Source organism: Pelophylax lessonae (assembly GCF_965119305.1).
Source record: "Pelophylax lessonae genome assembly, chromosome: 3".
Lineage (NCBI taxonomy): Eukaryota > Metazoa > Chordata > Amphibia > Anura > Ranidae > Pelophylax > Pelophylax lessonae.
This window is the reverse complement of record NC_138770.1, coordinates 450,035,205-450,058,201: the sequence shown is the minus strand read 5'-3', so window position 1 is coordinate 450,058,201 and position 22,997 is coordinate 450,035,205. Positions and strand designations below refer to the sequence as shown.

Sequence of the window (22,997 nt, the reverse complement as noted above, 5' to 3'; positions counted from 1 at the left end):
GTAAAACCCTGATCTTTGAGTCTAAACTACCATGACAGCATTTCTTTAAATGATCACTGGCATTACAAAAGACTGCTCTTTTATTAGAAAGTGATTTTTAACGGCAACCCTAGTAAAGTCCATTATGTGTTGTTAACTTCATAACATTATATGGTTGTGTTATATCAACCTACTGGGTCCATATTTATAAATCCAATGGGGTTTTTGTATATCTGTAGCGCGCACTTATATATTTAAAGTGATATTAAAATCTTGTTTTTTTTTTTTAGTCTAAAAATAACAAACATGTTATACTTACCTGCTCTGTGCAGTGGTTTTGCACAGAGCAGCCTAGATTCCCTGCTTCTTGAGTCCCTGGCCAGCGCTTCTGGCCCCTCCCTTCTGCTAAGTGCCACCACAGCAAGCAGCTTGCTATGACAACCGCCATTAGGGGGATTTCATTTTACTTCCTGTTTTGTAGACCCAACATGAACTTAGGCCGGCCATTGATGGAGCGATTTTCCTTCCTGCAACTGCAGGTTGCCATTGTGTTTTCCCGGCAGGGGAAGCTATCCCCGCTGGGAAAACACAATGATTATTGCTAGTGGCTATAACAGCTGCTGACCATAATCGCATGTGAAATCAGACAGGCTGGTTGTGCCCAAGTTGATCGATCGATCGACTTGGGTACATTTAGCCTGCCCATACAGTACATGGTTTGAAACTTAAACCATCTATGACTGGCTTTAGATAAAGGAATTTTTATTTTGGACAGTTGTCACTTGTAGTGTACCCATTGGAAGATTTCCCCTCTATTTCTTTTCCTGTGACAGTTTTGGATTTTCCCTCACTTTCAGGTCTGGTGACAGAGGAAGAATCTCCAGAATGGAATAGTAGACAACAATAAAAATTTGGCAGGGGTTCTACCCTTACCTATTCTAATCCTATCCTAAAATTATAAAAGGTTTTGGCTTTACATACATTATAATTATTGGAAACACTGTAAAAATAACACACATACGCACGCATATATAATTTTCTTTTTTTTTTTTATAATATATTATGTCTGAATTAAACAGTAGGTGGCAGTGTTTTACCTGTCAAATGATGGTGTGGTCAGTCTACTAACAAGTATAGGCTTCCAGCATTTCTGTTTCTTGTGTTGTCTTGTGGTCTGTGGAACCATTAGAAAATTAACTTTAAGCAGGTGACTGAAAAATTGACTAAAAAAGTTGGACTCAGTCCCCCACAAAAAGAAAATCATGAAGTGAATGTTATTGTAAGCAAAATATATAATTGCAAACTTTTTTGCAAATAATAACTATGTACTAAAGATGCAATTTTTAGGCAAAATCATCATACCATGGGCATAATGGAAAATATGACTTCGATAACAAATCTGAAAGGCTACGATGTGTTTAGAAAGGCTAATGTGGAAGGGACTGTAAAATCAAGACCAAGATCTAAGGATATTTTATAGAATGAAAAAGTATTGATCTTGTATGGATATATACAGTATATACGGTCATCTACCTGTTATGTCCTCTCCTGTACTGAAAAATGCTTACTCTTATTTCACAGCAGACTGAGCTTCTCACAGTGTGCATTAGAAGCTGCAGCATAACATATAGAGCTGATTAATTTACTCGTTGGAAGACATCTAGTGACCCATGATAAATGCTTAATGGTCCCCACTCAGGCTATCTGATGAGTTGAATGTCACTGACCAACGATGGTGCAGGCTGAGGAATGGTCCGTCCAGACCCAAAACACACTACGGAAATAAGAAGAGATAAGCTGGCTGTTGTACACCCCCTGCCCCTCTCCACGATTAAGCCCCAGGGGTGGGGTGAAACATGTTTGGGTTATTGCCTGGGTGAATCAAGCTTAGGCTGCTTTTACCTGCTAACTACTCTGGCTGGGCAAGGTGTGCGGTGGCCAGAAGACATCTAGTATCATCTAGTTATTTCCTTCCCAGCCTGACTGGCCCATTTCATTTCATTAATTTTATTCATGGAGTCTCACCATCACTGTGGGCCTCCCCACATTCATTAATTTTAATCATGGAGGCTCACCATCACTGTGGGTTTCCCCACATTCATTAATTTTAATCATGGAGGCTCACCATCACTGTGGGTTTCCCCACATTCATTAATTTTAATCATGGAGGCTCACCATCACTGTGGGTTTCCCCACATTCATTAATTTTAATCATGGAGGCTCACTCTCAATGTGGGAATTACCTAAGTCAGCCTGCATTACCTAGTGCAGTCCTCCAGACTGACATCAACCCATCAAGGGATTTTGATATCTGCATAACTCCTTCTAAGATCTAGCCTACTGGTTGCATCAGGGCTGAGGGCTTTTTAAGTAGTACTGAGGCAGGGTACTGTCATGTTTTCAGAGTACTATGTACAGCACTCTGCTATTCCCTTCCATCAGCCATGGTCTGCTTGCATTGCATAGTGCTGAAAACCAGTGATGACATCAGTTGGTCTAAAATAAGATATGTAATAACAATGGAAATGTTGTCAGGTTGTAAGTTGTTAGCATGTTGAAGAGGAAGGGACAGAGGACCAGGCAAGACAAAATATAAGCTGATTAAACATCAAATTTATTAAAAACCTGTCAAAAGACTGATATATAGGCTGACATAACTGACCTTTCCCTCTGAACGTACTAGTTGCTAGACTGTCTAGCTGATCTGGATTTAATAATAAGTCAAATAAGTCCTAGTTCTAGTATCAGCCTAACGCAAGGTTATAAATACTTTTAGTGCAATATATGAATATCAGCTGCCTACCTTATTGACTTTGGTAACTGAGGTGTACTTTCAAGCACAATGCAGTGTATGTGCCTTGGAAGCAATACATCATTTCTACAGCTATCCATATGAAAGTAAGCTCTGGCACAAAGTATACGCATTGCTGAAAGACAGTGAAACCTGACTTGTTGTTTATATGCGTTCCATTTAATTGGAGAAATAAAACCTTGGAGAATAGTTCATTGTGTAAATGGTACATTCCATTCCTTGTGTGTGTGTGTGTATATATATATATACATACATACAGTGCCTTGCGAAAGTATTCGGCCCCCTTGAACTTTTCGACCTTTTGCCACATTTCAGGCTTCAAACATAAAGATATAAAACTGTGTGCATCCTTAAGAGAACTCTATCTTGAAGTGACCCTGCGGTGGTATCTAACCCCTACTGTGATTGCGAACTTCGCTCCTTCAGCCCCGTCCACATGCTGAAGGGGGTGCGGTGCACAAGGCACTCTGGCACATATATTGTGGTCATACCCTCCGATCCTAGAGCTATGGAAGGAAGTGTTTGACCTAATTTTCACTATTGTAAAGTAAAGTTCCAGGTAACGCCGACCCCTAGCATGGCTCTGCTTCATTTTCCGATTGACCCAATCCCACAGAAAACCCGCAAACTAGTAATCAATATCTTGCTCGCTACCAAGATTAATATTACCAGAAGATGGAAAGATACTTGCCCCCCTACAGTCTCTGAGATGATAGCTACAGTCCAAACACATAAAACCTTTGAACTGCTCATGGCACCTACCTTGGGCAGGTATCAAAGGGAAGTGCAATGGTGGCAACCGTGGGCACAGTGGTATTCTGCATACCTCACAAAGGGTACAGAGTGTGAATCTTATGAAAGAGCACCACTAGATGGCGCTATAAGTCTTTGAACACGTGTACTAGGCATAGATGGTTATATGCTACCTATTGTTCATGAGTATTGTTGTAGCTGTTATGACAACTATGTTCTATCCTTATCTGAGAGTATCGATATGTATTACGCCTGCACATTTTCTTTTACCCTGAATGTTTTCCTTTACCTTGTATGTTTGAAAAACCTAATAAAAACATTTGAACGAGAAAGATATAAAACTGTAATTTTTTGTGAGGAATCAACAAGTGGGACACAATCATGAAGTGGAACGAAATTTATTGTATATTTCAAACTTTTTTGACAAATAAAAAACTGAAAAATTGGGCGTGCAAAATTATTCAGCCCCCTTAAGTCAATACTTTGTAGCGCCACCTTTTGCTGGGATTACAGCTGTAAGTCGCTTTGGGTATGTCTCTATCAGTTTTGCACATCGAGAGACTGAAATTTTTGCCCATTCCTCCTTGCAAAACAGCTCGAGCTCAGTGAGGTTGGATGGAGAGCATTTGTGAACAGCAGTTTTCAGTTCTTTCCACAGATTCTCGATTGGATTCAGGTCTGGACTTTGACTTGGCCATTCTAACACCTGGATATGTTTATTTGTGAACCATTCCATTGTAGATTTTACTTTATGTTTTGGATCATTGTCTCGTTGGAAGACAAATCTCCGTCCCAGTCTCAGGTCTTTTGCAGACTCCATCAGGCTTTCTTCCAGAATGGTCCTGTATTTGGCTCCATCCATCTTCCCATCAATTTTAACCATCTTCCCTGTCCCTGCTGAAGAAAATCAGGCCCAAACCATGATGCTGCCACCACCATGTTTGACAGTGGGGATGGTGTGTTCAGGGTGATGAGCTGTGTTGCTTTTACGCCAAACTTAACGTTTTGCATTGTTGCCAAAAAGTTTGAATTTGGTTTTATCTGACCTGAGCACCTTCTTCCACATGTTTGGTGTGTCTCCCAGGTGGCTTGTGGCAAACTTTAAACAACACTTTTTATGGATATCTTTAAGAAATGTCTTTCTTCTTGCCACTCTTCCATAAAGGCCAGATTTGTGCAGTATACGACTGATTGTTGTCCTATGGACAGAATCTCCCACCTCAGCTGTAGATCTCTGCAGTTCATCCAGAGTGATCATGGGCCTCTTGGTTGCATCTCTGATCAGTCTTCTCCTTGTATGAGCTGAAAGTTTAGAGGGACGGCCAGGTCTTCGTAGATTTGCAGTGGTCTAATACTCCTTCCATTTCAATATTATCGCTTGCACAGTGCTCCTTGGGATGTTTAAAGCTTGGGAAATCTTTTTGTATCCAAATCCGGCTTTAAACTTCTCCACAACAGTATCTCGGACCTGCCTGGTGTGTTCCTTGTTCTTCATGATGCTCTCTGCGCTTTAAACGGACCTCTGAAACTATCACAGTGCAGGTGCATTTATACGGAGACTTGATTACACACAGGTGCATTCTATTTATCATCATTAGTCATTTAGGTCAACATTGGATCATTCAGAGATCCTCACTGAACTTCTGTAGAGAGTTTGCTGCACTGAAAGTAAAGGGGCTGAATAATTTTGCACGCCCAATTTTTCAGTTTTTTATTTGTTAACAAAGTTTGAAATATCCAATAAATTTTGTTCCACTTAATGATTGTGTCCCACTTGTTGTTGATTCTTCACAAAAATCGACAGTTTTATATCTTTATGTTTGAAGCCTGAAATGTGTCAAAAGGTCGCAAAGTTCAAGGGGGCCGAATACTTTCGCAAGGCACTGTATATGCATTTGTATGACATGATATGAGCTTGCCAGGTCAGTAGTTAAGTTAAAAAAAGGTTGCTATAACCGCACTATGGATTACGGCACTTTGTACTGCAACCCATAAAAAACACAAGTATAAACATCAAAATGGGCAGTTATGGAGAAAAGGGCATTTAAATGTTACTGTGTAACACTAGTATAAGCACCAACCTTAAAATGTTCCTGTTCACTTTATCTGTTTAATGGTGTTGCACAGAGCGGCCCCAAACCTCCTCTTCTGGGGTGGCCCACTGGTGCTCCAGGCTCCTCCTCATCTTCGTGCACCATCATATCAAGCCACTTTCTATGGAGGCACACCTGTGGGCTTGCTCCCGAGCCAGGTTGTGTGAGTCAATAGACATACACAGCCTGGCTCGGCCCCGCCCCCCACAAGATTTGATTGACAACAGCAGAAGCATCTGTGCCTGTGTGAAGAGGTAGAGAGAACAGCACTACTTATGCAGGGGATGAGAGAGAACCTTGGTTGTTGCTCTGGCTCCTTGCTACACCCTCTTATCCCCACTAATTCCATACCATATGGATATACACAAATATATGATGGCTACATGGTCATGTTATCCCAGTTTCCTTCTCTCTCTTCATATTAAGCCCAAAGGAGTGACAGGGAAACCTGAATATACATACTTCTCTTTCTTTTGTCTCTTTTTGTTGATTATTTTGTTGTAGGTCAATTTCCCCCCTGGCCCAGTCCTCCCCTGTGAATAAGTATTCGAATCATATTTTTTCTCAAATCTTCAATAAAAATGATTGGAAAATGAATTGTTGCTGACCAAAGCTGGTAGAAGTGATACATTCAGATAAAGGTGGTCCCTGGGTTACTAACAAGATAGGGTCTGTAGGTTTGTTGAATTTGTACATAATTCGGGAACAGGTACGTTTTTTAAGTGTAGCTCCAGCCAAAAAAATATTTTTTAGGTTTTTTGGATAGCATAGGGAAGGGTTATCACCCCTGTAACATTTGTTTTGCTGTCTATGTCCCTGTTCAAACAATTGTCTCTTTGACAATTGAATTTTGAAAATTTTGGGGTGTTGTGGAAACAAGGATTGGTGATAAATCTTCAGTTGAGACACCTTTTTCCCATGATAACTCTTACAGGAGTAAATTTCCCTTCCTATGGGACCGCCTGTAGTGCGAAAACAGACTCATTACAACCCTTATGCACAAAGTGTATCTATTATTCAATTTCATGTTTTTTCCCAGAGTTTTTGAACTGTATAGTATTTAGAGATATGGTTATTTTCACCTGTTTGTCGCTCATCATTTAAAACATACATGTTCAATTTTTTTTTTTTTTACATTTTTTGCTCATATGTAGATGTAGAGACCGGATTCATACCATGGCTTATGGATGAAGTAGAAAAAACACTAAAGAAGAGTGAACTGGGAAGAGCTATTCTGGACAGTAAGTATATTCAGGGATCATTTAGCAGGCCTTGTACCGTCCCATACACAAAGTGAATTAGAGTGTACAGGTACAGTATATACCTATCCAATTGTAGTGTATGTTAAAATACAGTATATTGTGAAATTGAAGGGATTAGCTGGGACGCAGGGCATCAAAATAAGTGTTCGTTAGAAACACAAAGTCTATTGTGACCTCCGCAGGCTTGCCCTCAGTTACGTCAAATAAACATAAACAATGCTTCTATCACAACTCAATAAAGTCCTGAACACAAAAGTTACTGGATTACTTCAGTGGCATAATGTCCATAGAGAAAATGAAAGTCACAACACATAGCAGTGGCAATTTTATCTGTGCTAAATCCAGGGCAGCTACCTACACCAGAGACTCCCTCTTTCTTTTTCCTTTTCACCTTCCCTGTTCAGTAACCCTGCACTGGCTCCTAAAGTGTATTTTCCTTTTTGCAATCACATTTTTACAATTTTGTCATATTTCCATGCACACAGCATACCTAAAAATAATTAAAAAACATTTCTTACTTGTCCATTAGGGGCGCCGGACGCATTGGGGGATTTATTTATTTTTTAAGCACATGGTTAGAGGAATAGGCTTTAATCGGCTTCAAAAAAGGGTGGACTTGGGGCACAGAGCACTGAGCCCTGAGCCCACCCAGTTGTGCGACAATAGTGAACGAATATTCGCTATTGTCACATTAATTCTCCTCCCGGCCAATCAGAAGTGGGTCATGAGACCCGTGTCCCAATTGGCCGAAAAGAGAAGCAATCTTATTGGCCAAGGAGGAGGAGAAGGGAGGAGATGCAGGGCTGGAGGAGAAGCACGGGTACCCCGACGGCCCAACCCACCAGCCGCCACTGTCTCTAGGGTTGGCTCACTGGCAGCGGCCCAGCCATCCAGCACTTCCTGGCTCAGACAGGGGAGGGAGAAGGAGGGGAGATCGGAGTCATCCCGGCAGGACATCTGCTTCCTAAGGCCTCTGCACAGTATGAAATGAGAGAATTCAGTCTGTCCCAACTGACAAAGAGGGATACAATGGGGTTGATTCACTAAAGGCAAAAAGACAGTGCACTTTGCAAAGTTGCTGTTTCTCCAGAGCTTAGTAAATGAGCAAAAGCTCTGCTGACTTCCATCATCCAATTATGTGCAAGCAAAAATGCTGTTTTTTTATTTTCCTTGCATGCAATTGGGGACTCTTTGCACAGTGAAGCCTTACCTCATTTACTAAGCTGTGGAGCAATTGCACTTGCAGAGGGGACTGCACTTTGCAAAGTGCACAGTCTATTTGCCTTTAGTAAATCAACCCCAATGAGTTTCCACTCCTTAACATACCATGAAAAACCTAGCTTCTAGATCGTTAATCCTTTGTTAGACAGACAGTTTTCAGATCTAGTTTACAACTGATAATAGGATCTGGCAATACAGTACAGACAGTGTTAACGTTGGACTAAAGGCAAAACGTTTTTTTGGATACAGTAAGGGGGATTTATAGCCCCCTGTCAGTTTTTTTTCATCTATGTCCCATAGCTAAAACAGGAAGTGAGAGAAAATCCCTGCAAAGTGACTGAGTCTCTGGTTGTCACCAGAGGCATCAGTAGTAGTCTTCACATTTGATTTAATTTCCCCTCTATTACTTTTCTGGGGACAACCCAAAATGTAAGATTTTCTTTTACTTTCACTTTTGATGATAATAGTAAACATGAAAAATAGAGAGGGTGAATCTCCCTAATGAGGGCACAGTGAACAGTAAAAAGCCAACGGGAGAGCTAACCTCTCCACTGTAACCAAAAAAAAAAACCTTTGTCTATATTTGTACTTTATTTATGGCAAACATATTAGCTCTCCACTAAATAAGAAAGAAGAAATCCGCGCTGTGGACAAATTAACCTGGCTGCAGCCTACCTTCTATATATAGCCCCACTAAGGAGTTATGGTAGCTCACAAAAGTGAGTACACCCCTCGAATTTTTTAAAATATTTTATTCTACCTTTTCATGTGACAACACTGAAGGAATGACACTTTGCTACAATGTAAAGTAGTGAGTGTACAGCTTGTATAACAGTGTAAATTTTCTGTCCCCTCAAAATAACTCAACACACAGCCATTAATGTCTAGACCACTGGCAAAAAAAGTGAGTACACCCCTAAGTGAAAATGTCAAAAGTGGGCCCAAAGTGTCAATATTTTGTGTGACCACCATTATTTTCCAGCACTGCCTTAACCCTCTTGGGCATGGAGTTCACCGGAGCTTCATAGGTTGCTATTGGAGGTCTCTTCCAATCCTCTGTGATGACATCACAGAGCTGGTGGATGTTAGAGTCCTTGTGCTCCTCCACCTTCTGTTTGAGGATGCCCCACAGATGCTCAATAGGGTTTAGGTCTAGAGACATGCTTCAGTATGTCACAGTATATGTTGGTATTCATGGCTTCCTCAATGAACTGTAGCTCTCCAGCGCCGGCAGCACTCATGCAGCCCCAGACCATGACACTCCCACCACCATGCTTTACTGTAGGCAAGACACACTTGTCTTTGTACTCCTCACCTGGTTGCCGCCACACACGCTTCACACCATCTGAACCAAATACGTTTATCTATGGTTCCAGTAATCCATGTCCTTAGTCTGCTTGTCTTCAGTAAACTATTGGTGGGCTTTCTTGTGCATCATCTTTAGAAGAGGCTTCCTTCTGGCATGACAGCCATACAGACCAATTTGATGCAGTGTGCAGCATATGGTCTGAGCACTGACAGGCTGACCCCTCACCCCTTCAACCTCTGCAGCAATGCTGGCAGCACTCATACTTCTATTTCCCAAAGACAACCTCTGGATATGATGCTGAGCACGTGCACTCAACTTCTTTGGTCAACCATGACGAGGCCTGTTCTGAGTGGATCCTGTCCTGTTAAACCACTGTATGGTCTTGGCCACCATGCTGCAGCTCAGTTTCAGGATCTTGGCAATCTTCTTATAGCCTAGGCCATCTTTATGTAGAGCAACCTTTCTTTTTTTCAGATCCTCAATGATTTCTTTGCCATGAGGTGCCATGTTGAACTTCCAGTGACCAGTATGAGAGAGTCAGAGCTGTAACACCAAATTTAACACACCTGCTCCCCATTCACACCTGAGACCTTGTAACACTAATGAGTCACATGATACCGGGGAGGGAAAATTGCTAATTGGGCCCAGTTTGGTCATTTTCCCTTAGGGGTGTACTCACTTTTGTTGCCAGCGGTTTAGACATTAATGGCTGTGTGTTGAGTTATTTTGAGGGGACAGCAAATTTACACTGTTATACAAGCTGTACACTCACTACTTTACATTGTAGCAAAGCGTCATTTCTTCAGTGTTGTCACATGAAAAGATATAATAACATATTTACAAAAATCTGAGCGGTGTACTTACTTTTGTGAGATACTGTATATAGAGTATAATGGAGAATAGAATAAAGGTATATGGCACTGCCAAAATGTCTAGTGATAATACCACATCAATAGTGATTTAAAAATCAACAATAAACAATAAATATTAAATTTTAAGGGGACAAAAGTGCCAAAAAGTGCAATAGTGGAATATAAATTAGTCACTTAAACATAGATAGTATCAAAAAACCGGAAGTGACTCAATGTGCAAAGATGAGTGGTATAAGTGAATAATTCACTGTAAATAAATAAATAATACATATATATTATTGTGGTATTATCACTAGACATTTTGTATACACCTTTTTGCCATTTACATTGAGGCAGCGCCATACACCTTTATTCTATTCTCCATATTAGCTCTCCAGTCCGCTCTGCAGAGGAAAACTTCAGACAAGTAAAATAAAAGCAGCATTTTTTTTTTAAGTCATGCTATGTGAATAAGAAAATGTAACAAATATACAGTAAAGTACTGTTTTTCCCTGAAAATAAGACACACCGAAAATAAGACCTATTGTGATTTTCTAGGATGGCTGCAATATAAGCCCTACCCTGAAAATAAGCCTTAGTTAAAGCCCTTATAAAATCATGTAATCCGCACTGTAATAGGATTATAAATTGTCAGTGTGTGTCTATATGTAACATTATTGTGGAAAATACCTTATTTACAGCGCCACGGGGCGCCAGCAGTGTCACTGGAGCACAGGAGTGTCCAGCGGTGCTTTAAGTAAGGTATTTTCCACAATAATGTTACATAAAGACACATAATGGACATTATATAATCCTTTTTATAGCGCAGATTACATGATTTTACAAGGACCTTAACTTGGCTATTTTTTTTAAATTACATCATTTTTATAATGCTGACTCCTGAGCTGATAGAGAGGGAGGGGGAGAGGAGAGAGAAGACAGTGAACACAGGAACTTTTTTGCTTGAATGTGTTTTTTTGCAGACAAAATTAATATAAGACCTTGTCTTATTTTGGGGGAAACATGGTAGGTATTGCCCCATTTTGGCTTCAAAAGTGAAAATACACTTTAACTACTTCCGAACCGCCACCTGCAATCGCTCCCCGCTGATCCTTCTATATAGGATCACAGGGCTCTGTGATCATTTAAAAAGCCCAACCCCCATACAGTTAGAATCACTCCCCTAGGCTTACATTTAACCCTTTGATCACCCACTGTGTTAACCCCTTCTCTACCAATGGTATTATTACAGTAACAGTGCAAATTTCTAGCACTGATTACTGTAGTAATGTCACTGGTCCCCCCAAAAGTGTAAAAAAAGTCAGTTAGGTGTCCGATCTGTCTGCCGCAATGTTGCAGTCCCACTAAAAATCGCAGATCACTGCCATTACCAGCAAAAAAATTTTTTTTTTCAGAATTGTCACACTTTTTGGTTTATAGCGCAAAAAATAAAAATCGCAGAGGTGAGCAAATACCACCAAAAGAAAGCTCTATTTGTGGGGAAAAAAGGACATCAATTTTATTTGGGTACAGCGTCGCATGACCATGCAACTTCCCATTAAAATAACGCAGTGCCAAATCGCAAAAAAATGGCCTGGTCATTAAGGGGGCAAATCCTTCCGGTCCAGAAGTGGTTAAAGGCCACACTTCAAAAAAAAAAAAAAAAAAAAATACAAGGGGAAAGATACCTACCATCCAGGATATGTCCCTACTGACTGGCACAATACCCAATTCCCCAGCCCCAACCCAGAAGTCTAGATAATGGAAAAATCCATCTGTGTTTTGATGCTGTCTCTCGGTTCTGTGTTCCACCACAAACCTGATCTCCAGAAGTGCTAGAAACCACCAAGTCACCTAAGAATTTGCCCCCTTCCTCTGGCACATCCATGTCAAAGAAGCATGGTTGGAGATCAACTTAAACTTTTTACCAGATAACATCAGAATACCAGAATCCGGAGTCCGTTTTATGGTCAGGCATTCTCGCTTCACAGTGGCATTGTTTTTCTCAGCCTTAGCTTGCTTTCTTCAAGAAATCCAAAACTGTCTAGCCTTTGGTAGGTAAGACTCCCAATCCCCATTACATCTACGTAAACTGAGGCATACTTCAAATTCCCATTGCAATGTGGCTGGAGCTGCCTAAAGGCCAAAGACATTCTTCAATATTGGAAGTTTCCGTATGTAGTGAAGAATGCATTTTCTCTCCTTCGTGGCCATTGTTGCAAGGTTCCATTGGGCTTAGGAACCAATGCTATGAGGTAAAAGCAAGAAATGACCAGCGCTATGGAGTGTGCGGTGAAGCGTGAATGGCTATCAGGTGTAAGCAGCCAACAACCCAACCCCAAAGGGGACAAGATATAAGTAAAGTGCAAGAAAGGGGTTGAAAACGGCGCTACCTTTGTGCAATAAATAATAAGGTGCAATCACTTGCAATCAAATGATAAATAAGGGGGTGTGTCCCATAAAACCATAAAAGAGGTAAAATGAATATATACTGTATATTGGGTGGATTCAAATAAAATGGATTCAATCTCCTGATGTGAGGTAGATACAACCCAAAAAGTGCTGGAGTGCAATAAATAAATTTATGACATAGACAAGTGTGTTTATTGTGATAAAAATATATAAATAAATCAATACAGTGCAGAAGTAAAATAAATCATGTGTTGGGTAATAATCCTAGCACTATTTGAAAGTGTAACGTGCCAATACAAAAACAAATTGGTGATAAGAGTGGTGAGTTAACCAGGGAAAAATCCCTTAAGGTAGGTGGCAGCTGCAATCACCTGTGTAACCACTAGGTGTCGCGCTGTGTATACAACCTGCCGTGTATAGACCAATGTATATCTGCGAGGGTCCCCCTCCACGGTCAACAAGGCACCAGTTGGCGTGTTTTCATGTGGAAAAAGAAAGAGGGGAGCCCCATGAGGTATTGATCACAAATAGTAAGAGAAAAAAACGTAGCATCCACTCACTGTGAGAGCTGCCTCGGATCAGTAGCAATTGCCGGGAAGCTTCCGCGTTCCACGGCGGTGGAGTCTCGAAACCGGAAGTGATGCTATGACGCAATGGACCCGCCCTACGCGTTTCGTCAGAGGACGTCTGCTGGAGGGGCGTCACCACGGCGCACTCCCGGTTTTCTTATAGCCGGCCCTTGTCATGGCAACAGATCGGCTGCCTTCAGCCATCTTGATGCTCTGTGTTGTTGCCAAGTAGAGGCGATCTTGCTACTCATTGTCTTACTATAAATGAGTAAAAAGGGCGGCTTGTTTACATCATTTTTGAAGCAGCTTTCACCGGACTACTACGAGGGCCATATCATAAAAAGAATTGTTTGTAAAATGCAAAAAATGTTTTCTTTAAAAATGTGGAATACAACCTTTAATGGAAAGAATTAAAAAAATTAAAAAAATGAAAATAGGAACATATGTGAATAAAAAATCTATTTGTATTTAAAAAAGCATCATATTTCAAAGGCTTAAAAAACTTTTAAAAAATCGGGAATTACATATTTAATCAGTGTGTGGAGAATTTTTGTAAACATTAGGTACAATATATTGAAATTAATGGAAAGGTTCTTTGCTGGGACTGAGCGATATGTGATTCATCCGTCTACCACATGGGGGAAGAGAGGAAGGAATTTATGTGTATTTGTGTTTTCTTGGAGACTCAAGTAAGCGGCTATATGTGAAAAGGAGAAGCCGGGGCGAGAAAAAAGGGGAAAAATAAAAGGATCAAAAAAAATGAAAAAAAAATGGTCCGATGTTGGATGAGAAGGCTGAAAAATATAAGTTGCCTAATTGGAAAAATGCCACCTCCAATTGAGGTGGGTGTAATGGGTGAAGAGAGGGGTAATTGTGGAGATGCCAGATTGGCTGGAAAAAAAGAGATATCCAAAGGAGGAAGGTTATATAAAAATTATGTATAAAAAATTATATATAATAAAATTATATATAATAAAAATAGGGATAAAAAATAGGATAAAAACAGAGGAATTGGAACGAATATGGGCATAAGGAGTGTCCAACACTTCTCTTACGAGATAACAGGGAGGTAAATGGGTGGGATAAACTCTGAAAATAGTAAAATATGAAAGTGGTGAGAGGACTATATACCTAGGAGAGCTGTCTGATGCAGTAATCTTTCTGCAATTCGGTAAAAGACAGGGCGTAAAATCACATACACATAAGATGCATAAAAGCCATATAAAAGGCATGAAGGACGATATATGGGAATTGTACAGGCTATATAGTGAGGACTTATTAATAATCAAGGTAAAAAACTGTAAAAAATTGTGCAAAAATATTATAAAAAACCAATCGTGTTAAAATCCTTAAAAAAGAGGATACATATAAAAATATATAAAAGGATTTTGTATAAAAAATGTATATTTAGACATCAGTGATAAAACAGTTCAAGTCTATATCGGCATTTAGCCCATCAGGTCTCAAAGATCGCATCAGGAAGATCCACTTCGTTTTGTTTTTCGAAATCATTCTCCTCTTATTGCCTCCTCTCCAGTCCCCTTTTATTTTATCAATACCATAGAAGATTAGGCCCGAGGGGTCCTGGGAGTGCATTTCCTTGAAGTGTCTTGACAAGTTGTGTTTTGCGAAGCCCTTTTTTATGTTTTTGACATGTTCCCTGATTCTCACGTATAGGGGGCGGGTGGTTCTCCCTATATACTGGAGGTGACACGGACATTCAATGACGTATGTCACGTGTGTACTAGTGCACGTGATGGTGTCTTTTATTTTATACTCCACCCCTGTAGTATGGGATTTGAAAGTTTTGATTTTTTTGGGTTGCTTTCTATTGGTTCTACACGGTAAGCATTTTTGACACCTAAAAAAAACATTGATGCTTGTGGGGAGAGAGATGGTTTTGGGTGGGTTCACCACATAATGTACCACCTTATCTTTTAGTGTAGGTGCCCGCCTATACACAAAGGATGGTTTGCTTGGGAGAATTCTCTTCATAGTTCTGTCTGCTGTCAAAATGGGCCAATGCTTCTTGATAATGTTTTCAAGTTGCTTATGTTGTCTGTTAAAACCCGTTATAAAGGCAAATTCATGCTTATTCTCATTTACCTTACTTTTGTTTTCCTTAATTAAGTCCTCTCTTCTAGTATTTCTTACTAGTTGTTTCAAATGTACTAGATCTTTCTTTTTGTAGCCTTTTTCAACGAATCTCTGTATTAAAATGTCCGCTTGGGTTTCAAAATCTTGTATATTGCTACAGTTCCTCCTAATCCTTAGGAGCTGTCCCTTAGGGATGTTGCCCAACCATTTCGGGTGGTGGCAGCCCCTAGTCGGAATATATCCGTTTTTGTCCGTTTTTTTAAAAAAGGTCTTGCTGGCTAATTTTCCTCCTTCTTTGTACAGCTCTAAGTCCAGATAAGAGACTTTTTCTCGATTCCAATTTCCTGTGAAGGTAATCCCGTAGGCATTGCTGCTTATCTCATCGAAGAAGGTTTGTAAGGTGTCCATATCGCCTCTCCATACCAAGATGATGTCATCTATATATCTGTGATAATAAATTAGATGAGGGCGTTCCACGCTAAATATTTGCTCTTCCTCCCATTTCTGCATGAATATATTAGCGACGCTGGGGGCATACTTAGCCCCCATAGCGACTCCTTTGATCTGCGCGTAGTGTCGTCCCTTGTACCAAAAGTGATTGGAGTTCATAGCCATTTTTAACCCTTCTAGAATAAAGTGCATCTGTGCATGTTTCAGATCTGTATATTTATAAAGTGCCCATTCAACGCTATCCAAACCGTCCTTTTGTGCTATATTTGTGTATAGCGAATTAACGTCTATAGCAGTGGTTCTTAACCTTGTTGGAGGTACTGAACCCCACCAGCTTCATATGCGCATTCACCGAACCCTTCTTAATTGGAAAAATAAAATATGATTTTATGAGTCTAGTCTCGGGAGGGGCACTGCCAGAAAATAAGGTGTTGTTTACAGAACTGAATTAAACGTATCATACAAAGTAAAATGTACAGAGGTCAGTAGTATGTAGGGCAGCGTACAGAGGTCAGTAGGCTGTAGGGCAGCGTACAGAGGTCAGTAGGCTGTAGGGCAGCGTACAGAGGTCAGTAGGCTGTAGGGCAGCGTACAGAGGTCAGTAGGCTGTAGGGCAGCGTACAGAGGTCCGTAGGCTGTAGGGCAGCATACAGAGGTCAGTAGGCTGTAGGGCAGTGTGCAGTAGTGAGTAGTTTGTAGGGCAGTGTGCAGTGGTCAGTAGTTTGTAGGGTAGTGTACAGTGCTCAGTAGTTTGTAGGGCAGAGTAGCGAGGTCAGTAGCATGTAGGGCAGTGTATAGGGGTCAGTAGTTTTTGCGGGCGGTGTAGAAAGGTCAGTAGGATGTAGGGCAGTGTACAGAGGCCAGTAGCATGTAGGGCAGTGTATACGGGTCAATTGATTGTAGGGAAGGATAGAGTGGTCAGTAGGCTGTAGGACGGTGTACAGAGAATAGGGCAGAGGACAGGAGTTGACAGGACAGGGGATAGGACAGTGTACAGGGATCAGTAAAGCCACACACCAGGGGGCTGGGAGGGCACACACCAGGGGAGGGTCAGGAGGGCAGACACCGGGGGATTATAAGGGCACACACCAGGGGGTTGGAAGGGCATACACTGGGGGGAGAGTCAGGAGGACACACACTGTGGGGGAGGGTAGTGAGGGCACACACCAGTGGAGAGTCAGGAGGCCACACACTGGGTGTCAGGAGGGCACACATCAGTGGTTGGGAGGGCACACACTGGGGGAGCCAGGGGGCACACACTTGGGGGGGGGGGGTTGGCAAGGCATACCATGGGGTATCAGAAGGGCACACACTGGGGGGGTGGGAGGGCATACCATGGGGTGTCAGGAGGGCACACTGGGGTGGGGTTGGGAGGGTATACCATGGGGTGTCAGGGGGGCACACACTTGGGGGGGTTGGGAGGGCATACCATGGGGTGTCAGGAGGGCACACACTGGGGTGGGGGGTTGGGAGGGAATACCATGAGGTGTCAGGAGGGCACACACTGGGGGGGTTGGGAGGACATACCATGGGGTGTCAAGAGGGAACACACTGGGGGGAGGTGTTGGGAGGGCATACCATGGGGTGTCAGGGGGGCACACACTGGGGGGGGGGGTTGGGAGGGCATACCATGGGGTGTCAGGAGGACACACACTGGGGGGGGAGGTGTTTGGAGGGCATACCATGGGGTATCAGGAGGGCACACACTGGGGGGGTTGGGAGGACATACCTTGGGTGTCAAGAGGGAACACACTGGGGGGAGGTGTTGGGAGGGCATACCATGGGGTGTCAGGGGGGCACACACTGGGGGGGGGGGGTTGGGAGGGCATACCATGGGGTGTCAGGAGGACACACACTGGGGGGAGGTGTTGGGAGGGCATACCATGGGGTATCAGGAGGGCACACACCAGGGGGCATTCACAATGCTTATTGAGCTAAATGAAAAGGACATGCATTTCCATTTATCAGCTAACAGCACCTCTATGCTAAGCTGCAGTAACTCAGCAGACTTAGCATAGAGGGGCTTGCAAACTAATCCACCATGTACAGCTAGCTGAGCCTACCTCCAGGAACATTCACTTGGCTCCCTCTGCTCAGCTGCTCACACTTCCCTCTTCCAGGTGGGCGCGATCTCCGTGGTCAGGTACATCCCCATCCCGCCCACTCAAGCAGCAAGCAGCCTGCAGGAGATAGGCTGGAAACCTGCTGGGGGAGGTACAGGGGGCAGAGCGTCAAGTGTCTATGTGTAATGGCTGTGAGTCGTCCCCACCGCAGCTCTAATTTCCCGGGGGGGGGGGGGGGGGGTTGGACTCACAATCAGTAATATTTTCTCGGGGGGAGCAATTGCCCTGTTGCCCCCCCGCCGAACCCCTGAGACTGACTCACCGAACCCCTGGGGTTCGATCGAACCCAGGTTAAGAACCACTGGTCTATAGTGACTAGGATGTCTTCCTCCTCAATTTCTAGATCCTGGATATCTGACAGTAATTGCTTGCTGTCCCTTAGATAGGACTTTCCTTTGGGAACAATTGGTTGTAAGTATTTGTCCAAATATTCTCCCAACCTGGAGTGGACGGAATTTATGCCGCTCACTATGGGGCGGCCCGGGGGTTTTTCCTCATTTTTATGAATCTTGGGCAAATAATAAATTATTGGCGCTCTGGCTCCTTCTATGTCCAAATATTTTGCCTCCTTTTTGTTTAAGATGCCCAAATCCTTTCCTTTTTCGATGTATGTTTTCAGGGCTTTGGTGTATTTACTTTTTGGGTCTCCATGCAATTTTTGGTAGGTGTCTTCTGCACTGAGAAGATGTTCCAGCTCTTCCTCATAGTCTTTTTGATTTAAAATGACCAGACCTCCTCCCTTGTCCGCTGGTCTAATAACTATCCCTTTCTTCTTTTCCAGTCTTTTGATAGTTTCTCATATATCCTTTTCCTTTTTGTTTTTAATCTTTAGGCCTCTAATCTCTTCTTCAACCATCCTTTTGAAGACCTCTAGGTTCTCATTTTGTGGATTATTCGGGTTGAAGACGGACTTGTTCCTAAGTGCAGTGTGCTTATATTCTGTATTCGGTATGGAAGTCCCTTTATCTTTGTTGATCTCAAAAAAATTTTTGATGTTAATTTTCCGTATATATTTCTGCAAGTCTATATACACTTCGAATTTGTCCAGGTTTTTGTCTGGTGCGTATTTTAGGCCTAAATCTAAAAGTTCCAATTCCTCTTTATTAAAAACCACATTACTCAAATTAAAAATTCCTTTCCCTAGAACGCTCTTCTTCTTTTTCTTAGACCCCCCGCGTTTTCCCCTTGGTTTCCGTTTCTTGTGTCGTAAAATCTGGGGGGTTCCTCTCTCCTGTTCAAACCGGATCCTCCTGGTCTTGGAGTGTCCCCGTATTCCCCTTGTTGGGGTCTTCTCCAGTCTTCTCTCCAGTTGATATGTTGTCCTCCTTGTGGTCTGTATATCCCTCTCGGGCCTCCGGGATGGTCTTGTCTCCATGGTTGTTGCCATCCGTGGTTCCTCCAATTTCCTTGGTGTCCTTGTGGGCCCCTTCCTCCTCTTGGGGGTCTCCCTCTGTTGCCCCTTGGAAAAAAATCCCTTCTGGGGGGCGGACCTCTACTCTCATATTGGGGTTCATGGTGTTGCCTGAGAGGTGAAAATCTGTTGTAAGTGTCAATCCGATTGTATGCATAAGATGGTGTTCTGTCCCTATATTGATTCCGATGTGTGTTCTCCCTGTGGCTGTCCCAACGGTCGTTATACACGTGTCTTGGTTCAGTGTCCCTCTCACCGTTGTTTCTCCCTCCATTTATTGGAGTTCTGGGGGTCCTGGGAGTCCTCTGTGTTGTAACATCTATCCATGGGTCCTCATCTTCATCCTCCATGTCCGATGATTCCCTGGACTCTATATCCACCAGATCCACACTAGTTCCTTGTCCGTTGTATATCTCATCGGATTGCCATTTATATACTTCTCTGTTCCTATAGTCCATGATATCCCTCTTATATTTTTTCTGTTTCTTTGCCTGTATAGTCTTGTCGTATTTCTGTATGGCCTCCTGGAGTGCCTTCTCTTTATTCTTATATTCTGTTTTTTCAGCATGAGGAGCCAATTGTTCCTTAAGTTGGATTATGGTGCTTTCAATCTTCTTAAGTTTAAATTGTCTCCGTTTAATAATCATTAGTAGTAATTCCTTTTCACATTTATTAAAAAAAGCATACCAGTTGTCTAGGAGAGCTGGGTCTGAGATATGGTCATTGGGGGATATATCCCAGCGCAATCTCCTGGGAGCTATACCTTCCTTGGTGTATTTCTCAAGGGTGGTTATGTCCCACCAAACCCCCAGTTGTTTCTCCAACACATGATTTATTTTACTTCTGCACTGTATTGATTTATTTATATATTTTTATCACAATAAACACACTTGTCTATGTCATAAATTTATTTATTGCACTCCAGCACTTTTTGGGTTGTATCTACCACACATCAGGAGATTTAATCCATTTTATTTGAATCCACCCAATATACAGTATATATTAATTGTACCTCTTTTATGGTTTTATGGGACACACCCCCTTATTTATCATTTGATTGCAAGTGATTGCACCTTATTATTTATTGCACAAAGGTAGCGCCGTTTTCAACCCCTTTCTTGCACTTTACTTATATCTTGACCCCTTTGGGGTTTGGTTGTTGGCTGCTTACAGCTGATAGCCGTTCACGCTTCACCGCACACTCCATAGCGCTGGTCATTTCTTGCTTTTACCTGTTCTGTGTACACCACTTTTTGTGGGACCACCCAGACCCGGCTGCAGAATGGAGATCTTCAAATATATGACAACTAGAGCGGTGAACGTTGAAGAAATATTCGATCAAGACACCATCATACATAGACAAGACATGGAAGGCTGTTTTAAACAATTAAAGCATAACATGGAGAAACAACTGAGGGTTTGGTGGGACATAACCACCCTTGAGAAATACACCAAGGAAGGTATAGCTCCCAGGAGATTGCGCTGGGATATATCCCCCAATGACCATATCTCAGACCCAGCTCTCCTAGACAACTGGTATGCTTTTTTTAATAAATGTGAAAAGGAATTACTACTAATGATTATTAAACGGAGACAATTTAAACTTAAGAAGATTGAAAGCACCATAATCCAACTTAAGGAACAATTGGCTCCTCATGCGGAAAAAACAGAATATAAGAATAAAGAGAAGGCACTCCAGGAGGCCATACAGAAATACGACAAGACTAAACAGGCAAAGAAACAGAAAAAATATAAGAGGGATATCATGGACTATAGGAACAGAGAAGTATATAAATGGCAATCCGATGAGATATACAACGGACAAGGAACTAGTGTGGATCCGGTGGATATAGAGTCCAGGGAATCATCGGACATGGAGGATGAAGATGAGGACCCATGGATAGATGTTACAACACCGAGGACTCCCAGGACCCCCAGAACTCCAATAAACGGAGAGAGAAACAACGGTGAGAGGGACACTGAACCAAGACACGTGTATAAACGACCGTTGGGACAGCCACAGGGAGAACACACATCGGAATCAATATAGGGACAGAACACCATCTTATGCATACAATCGGATTGACACTTACAACAGATTTTCACCTCTCAGGCAATACCATGAACCCCAATATGAGAGTAGAGGTCCGCCCCCCAGAAGGGATTTTTTTCCAAGGGGCAACAGAGGGAGACCCCCAAGAGGAGGAAGGGGCCCACAAGGACACCAAGGAAATTGGAGGAACCACGGATGGCAACAACCATGGAGACAAGACCATCCCGGAGGCCCGAGAGGGATATACAGACCACAAGGAGGACAACATATCAACTGGAGAGAAGACTAGAGAAGACCCCAACAAGGGGAATACGGGGACACTCCAAGACCAGGAGGATCCAGTTTGAACAGGAGAGAGGAACCCCTCAGATTTTACGACACAAGAAACGGAAACCAAGGGGAAAACGCGGGGGGTCTAAGAAAAAGAAGAAGAGAGTTCTAGGGAAAGGAATTTTTAATTTGAGTAATGTGGTTTTTAATAAAGAGGAATTGGAACTTTTAGATTTAGGCCTAAAATACGCACCAGACAAAAACCTGGACAAATTCGAAGCGTATATAGACTTGCAGAAATATATACGGAAAATTAACATCAAAAATTTTTTTGAGATCAAGAAAGATAAAGGGACTTCCATACCGAATACAGAATATAAGCACACTGCACTTAGGAACAAGTCTGTCTTCAACCTGAAGAATCCACAAAATGAAAACCTAGAGGTCTTCAAAAGGATGGTTGAAGAAGAGATAAGAGGCCTAAAGATTAAAAACAAAAAGGAAAAGGATATATGGGAAACTATCAAAAGACTGGAAAAGAAGAAAGGGATAGTTATTAGACCAGCGGACAAGGGAGGAGGTCTGGTCATTTTAAATCAAAAAGACTATGAGGAAGAGCTGGAACATCTTCTCAGTGCAGAAGACACCTACCAAAAATTGCATGGAGACCCAAAAAGTAAATACACCAAAGCCCTGAAAACATACATCGAAAAAGGAAAGGATTTGGGCATCTTAACTGCTTGCCAACCGCCGCAAGTAGATTTACTGCGGCGGTCAGCCCCTGCCAGGCAGAGTGACGTTAATTAACGTCACTAGCCTGGGAGGGTCTGGGGAGCGAGCGCGCGCCCGCGGAGGCGCGCTCCCGCTCCCGCGCGGTCACGCACCCCCCCGCGCGTGTGACCAGCGGACCCGATGTCCGCCGGCCACTCGGCGATCGTCGGGGGAAGAGGGAGAATGTCAGGCAGCTTGTGTAAACAAGCTGCCTGTCATTCTCCTCGCTGTAAAGACACTGATTACACGGATCTAGTATGTAGATCCGTTGATCAGTGTCCTTACAGCTAGAGCCACAGCCAATCACAGTAAGAATCACGCCCCTAGGGATACACACAGCCCCTCCCTCCCAAATAAAGTTAACCCCTTCACTGCCAGTGTATTTTTACAGTAACAGTGCATATGTATAGCACTGATTACTGTAGTAATGTCACTGGTAACCCCAAAAGTGTCAAAAATGTCAGTCAAGGGTCCGATCTGTCCGCCGCAATGTCGCAGTACCGCAAAAAAAATCGCAGATCGCCGCCATTACGCGTTAAAAAAAAAACAACAAAAATGACA

The 22,997-nt window shown here is 42.5% G+C and overlaps 1 protein-coding gene across 2 annotated transcripts in view; it reads left to right on the top strand.

Moving 5' to 3' along the window:
- Positions 1–22,997, top strand: part of RSPH3 (radial spoke head 3) — a 138,922-nt gene that overhangs the window by 65,533 nt on the left and 50,392 nt on the right. For both annotated transcript variants that reach the window (XM_082252061.1, XM_082252062.1), the window contains exon 8: positions 6,792–6,878. In XM_082252061.1, coding sequence (XP_082108187.1) covers positions 6,792–6,878 — 87 coding nt within the window. The remainder of the gene's footprint in view (positions 1–6,791; positions 6,879–22,997) is intronic.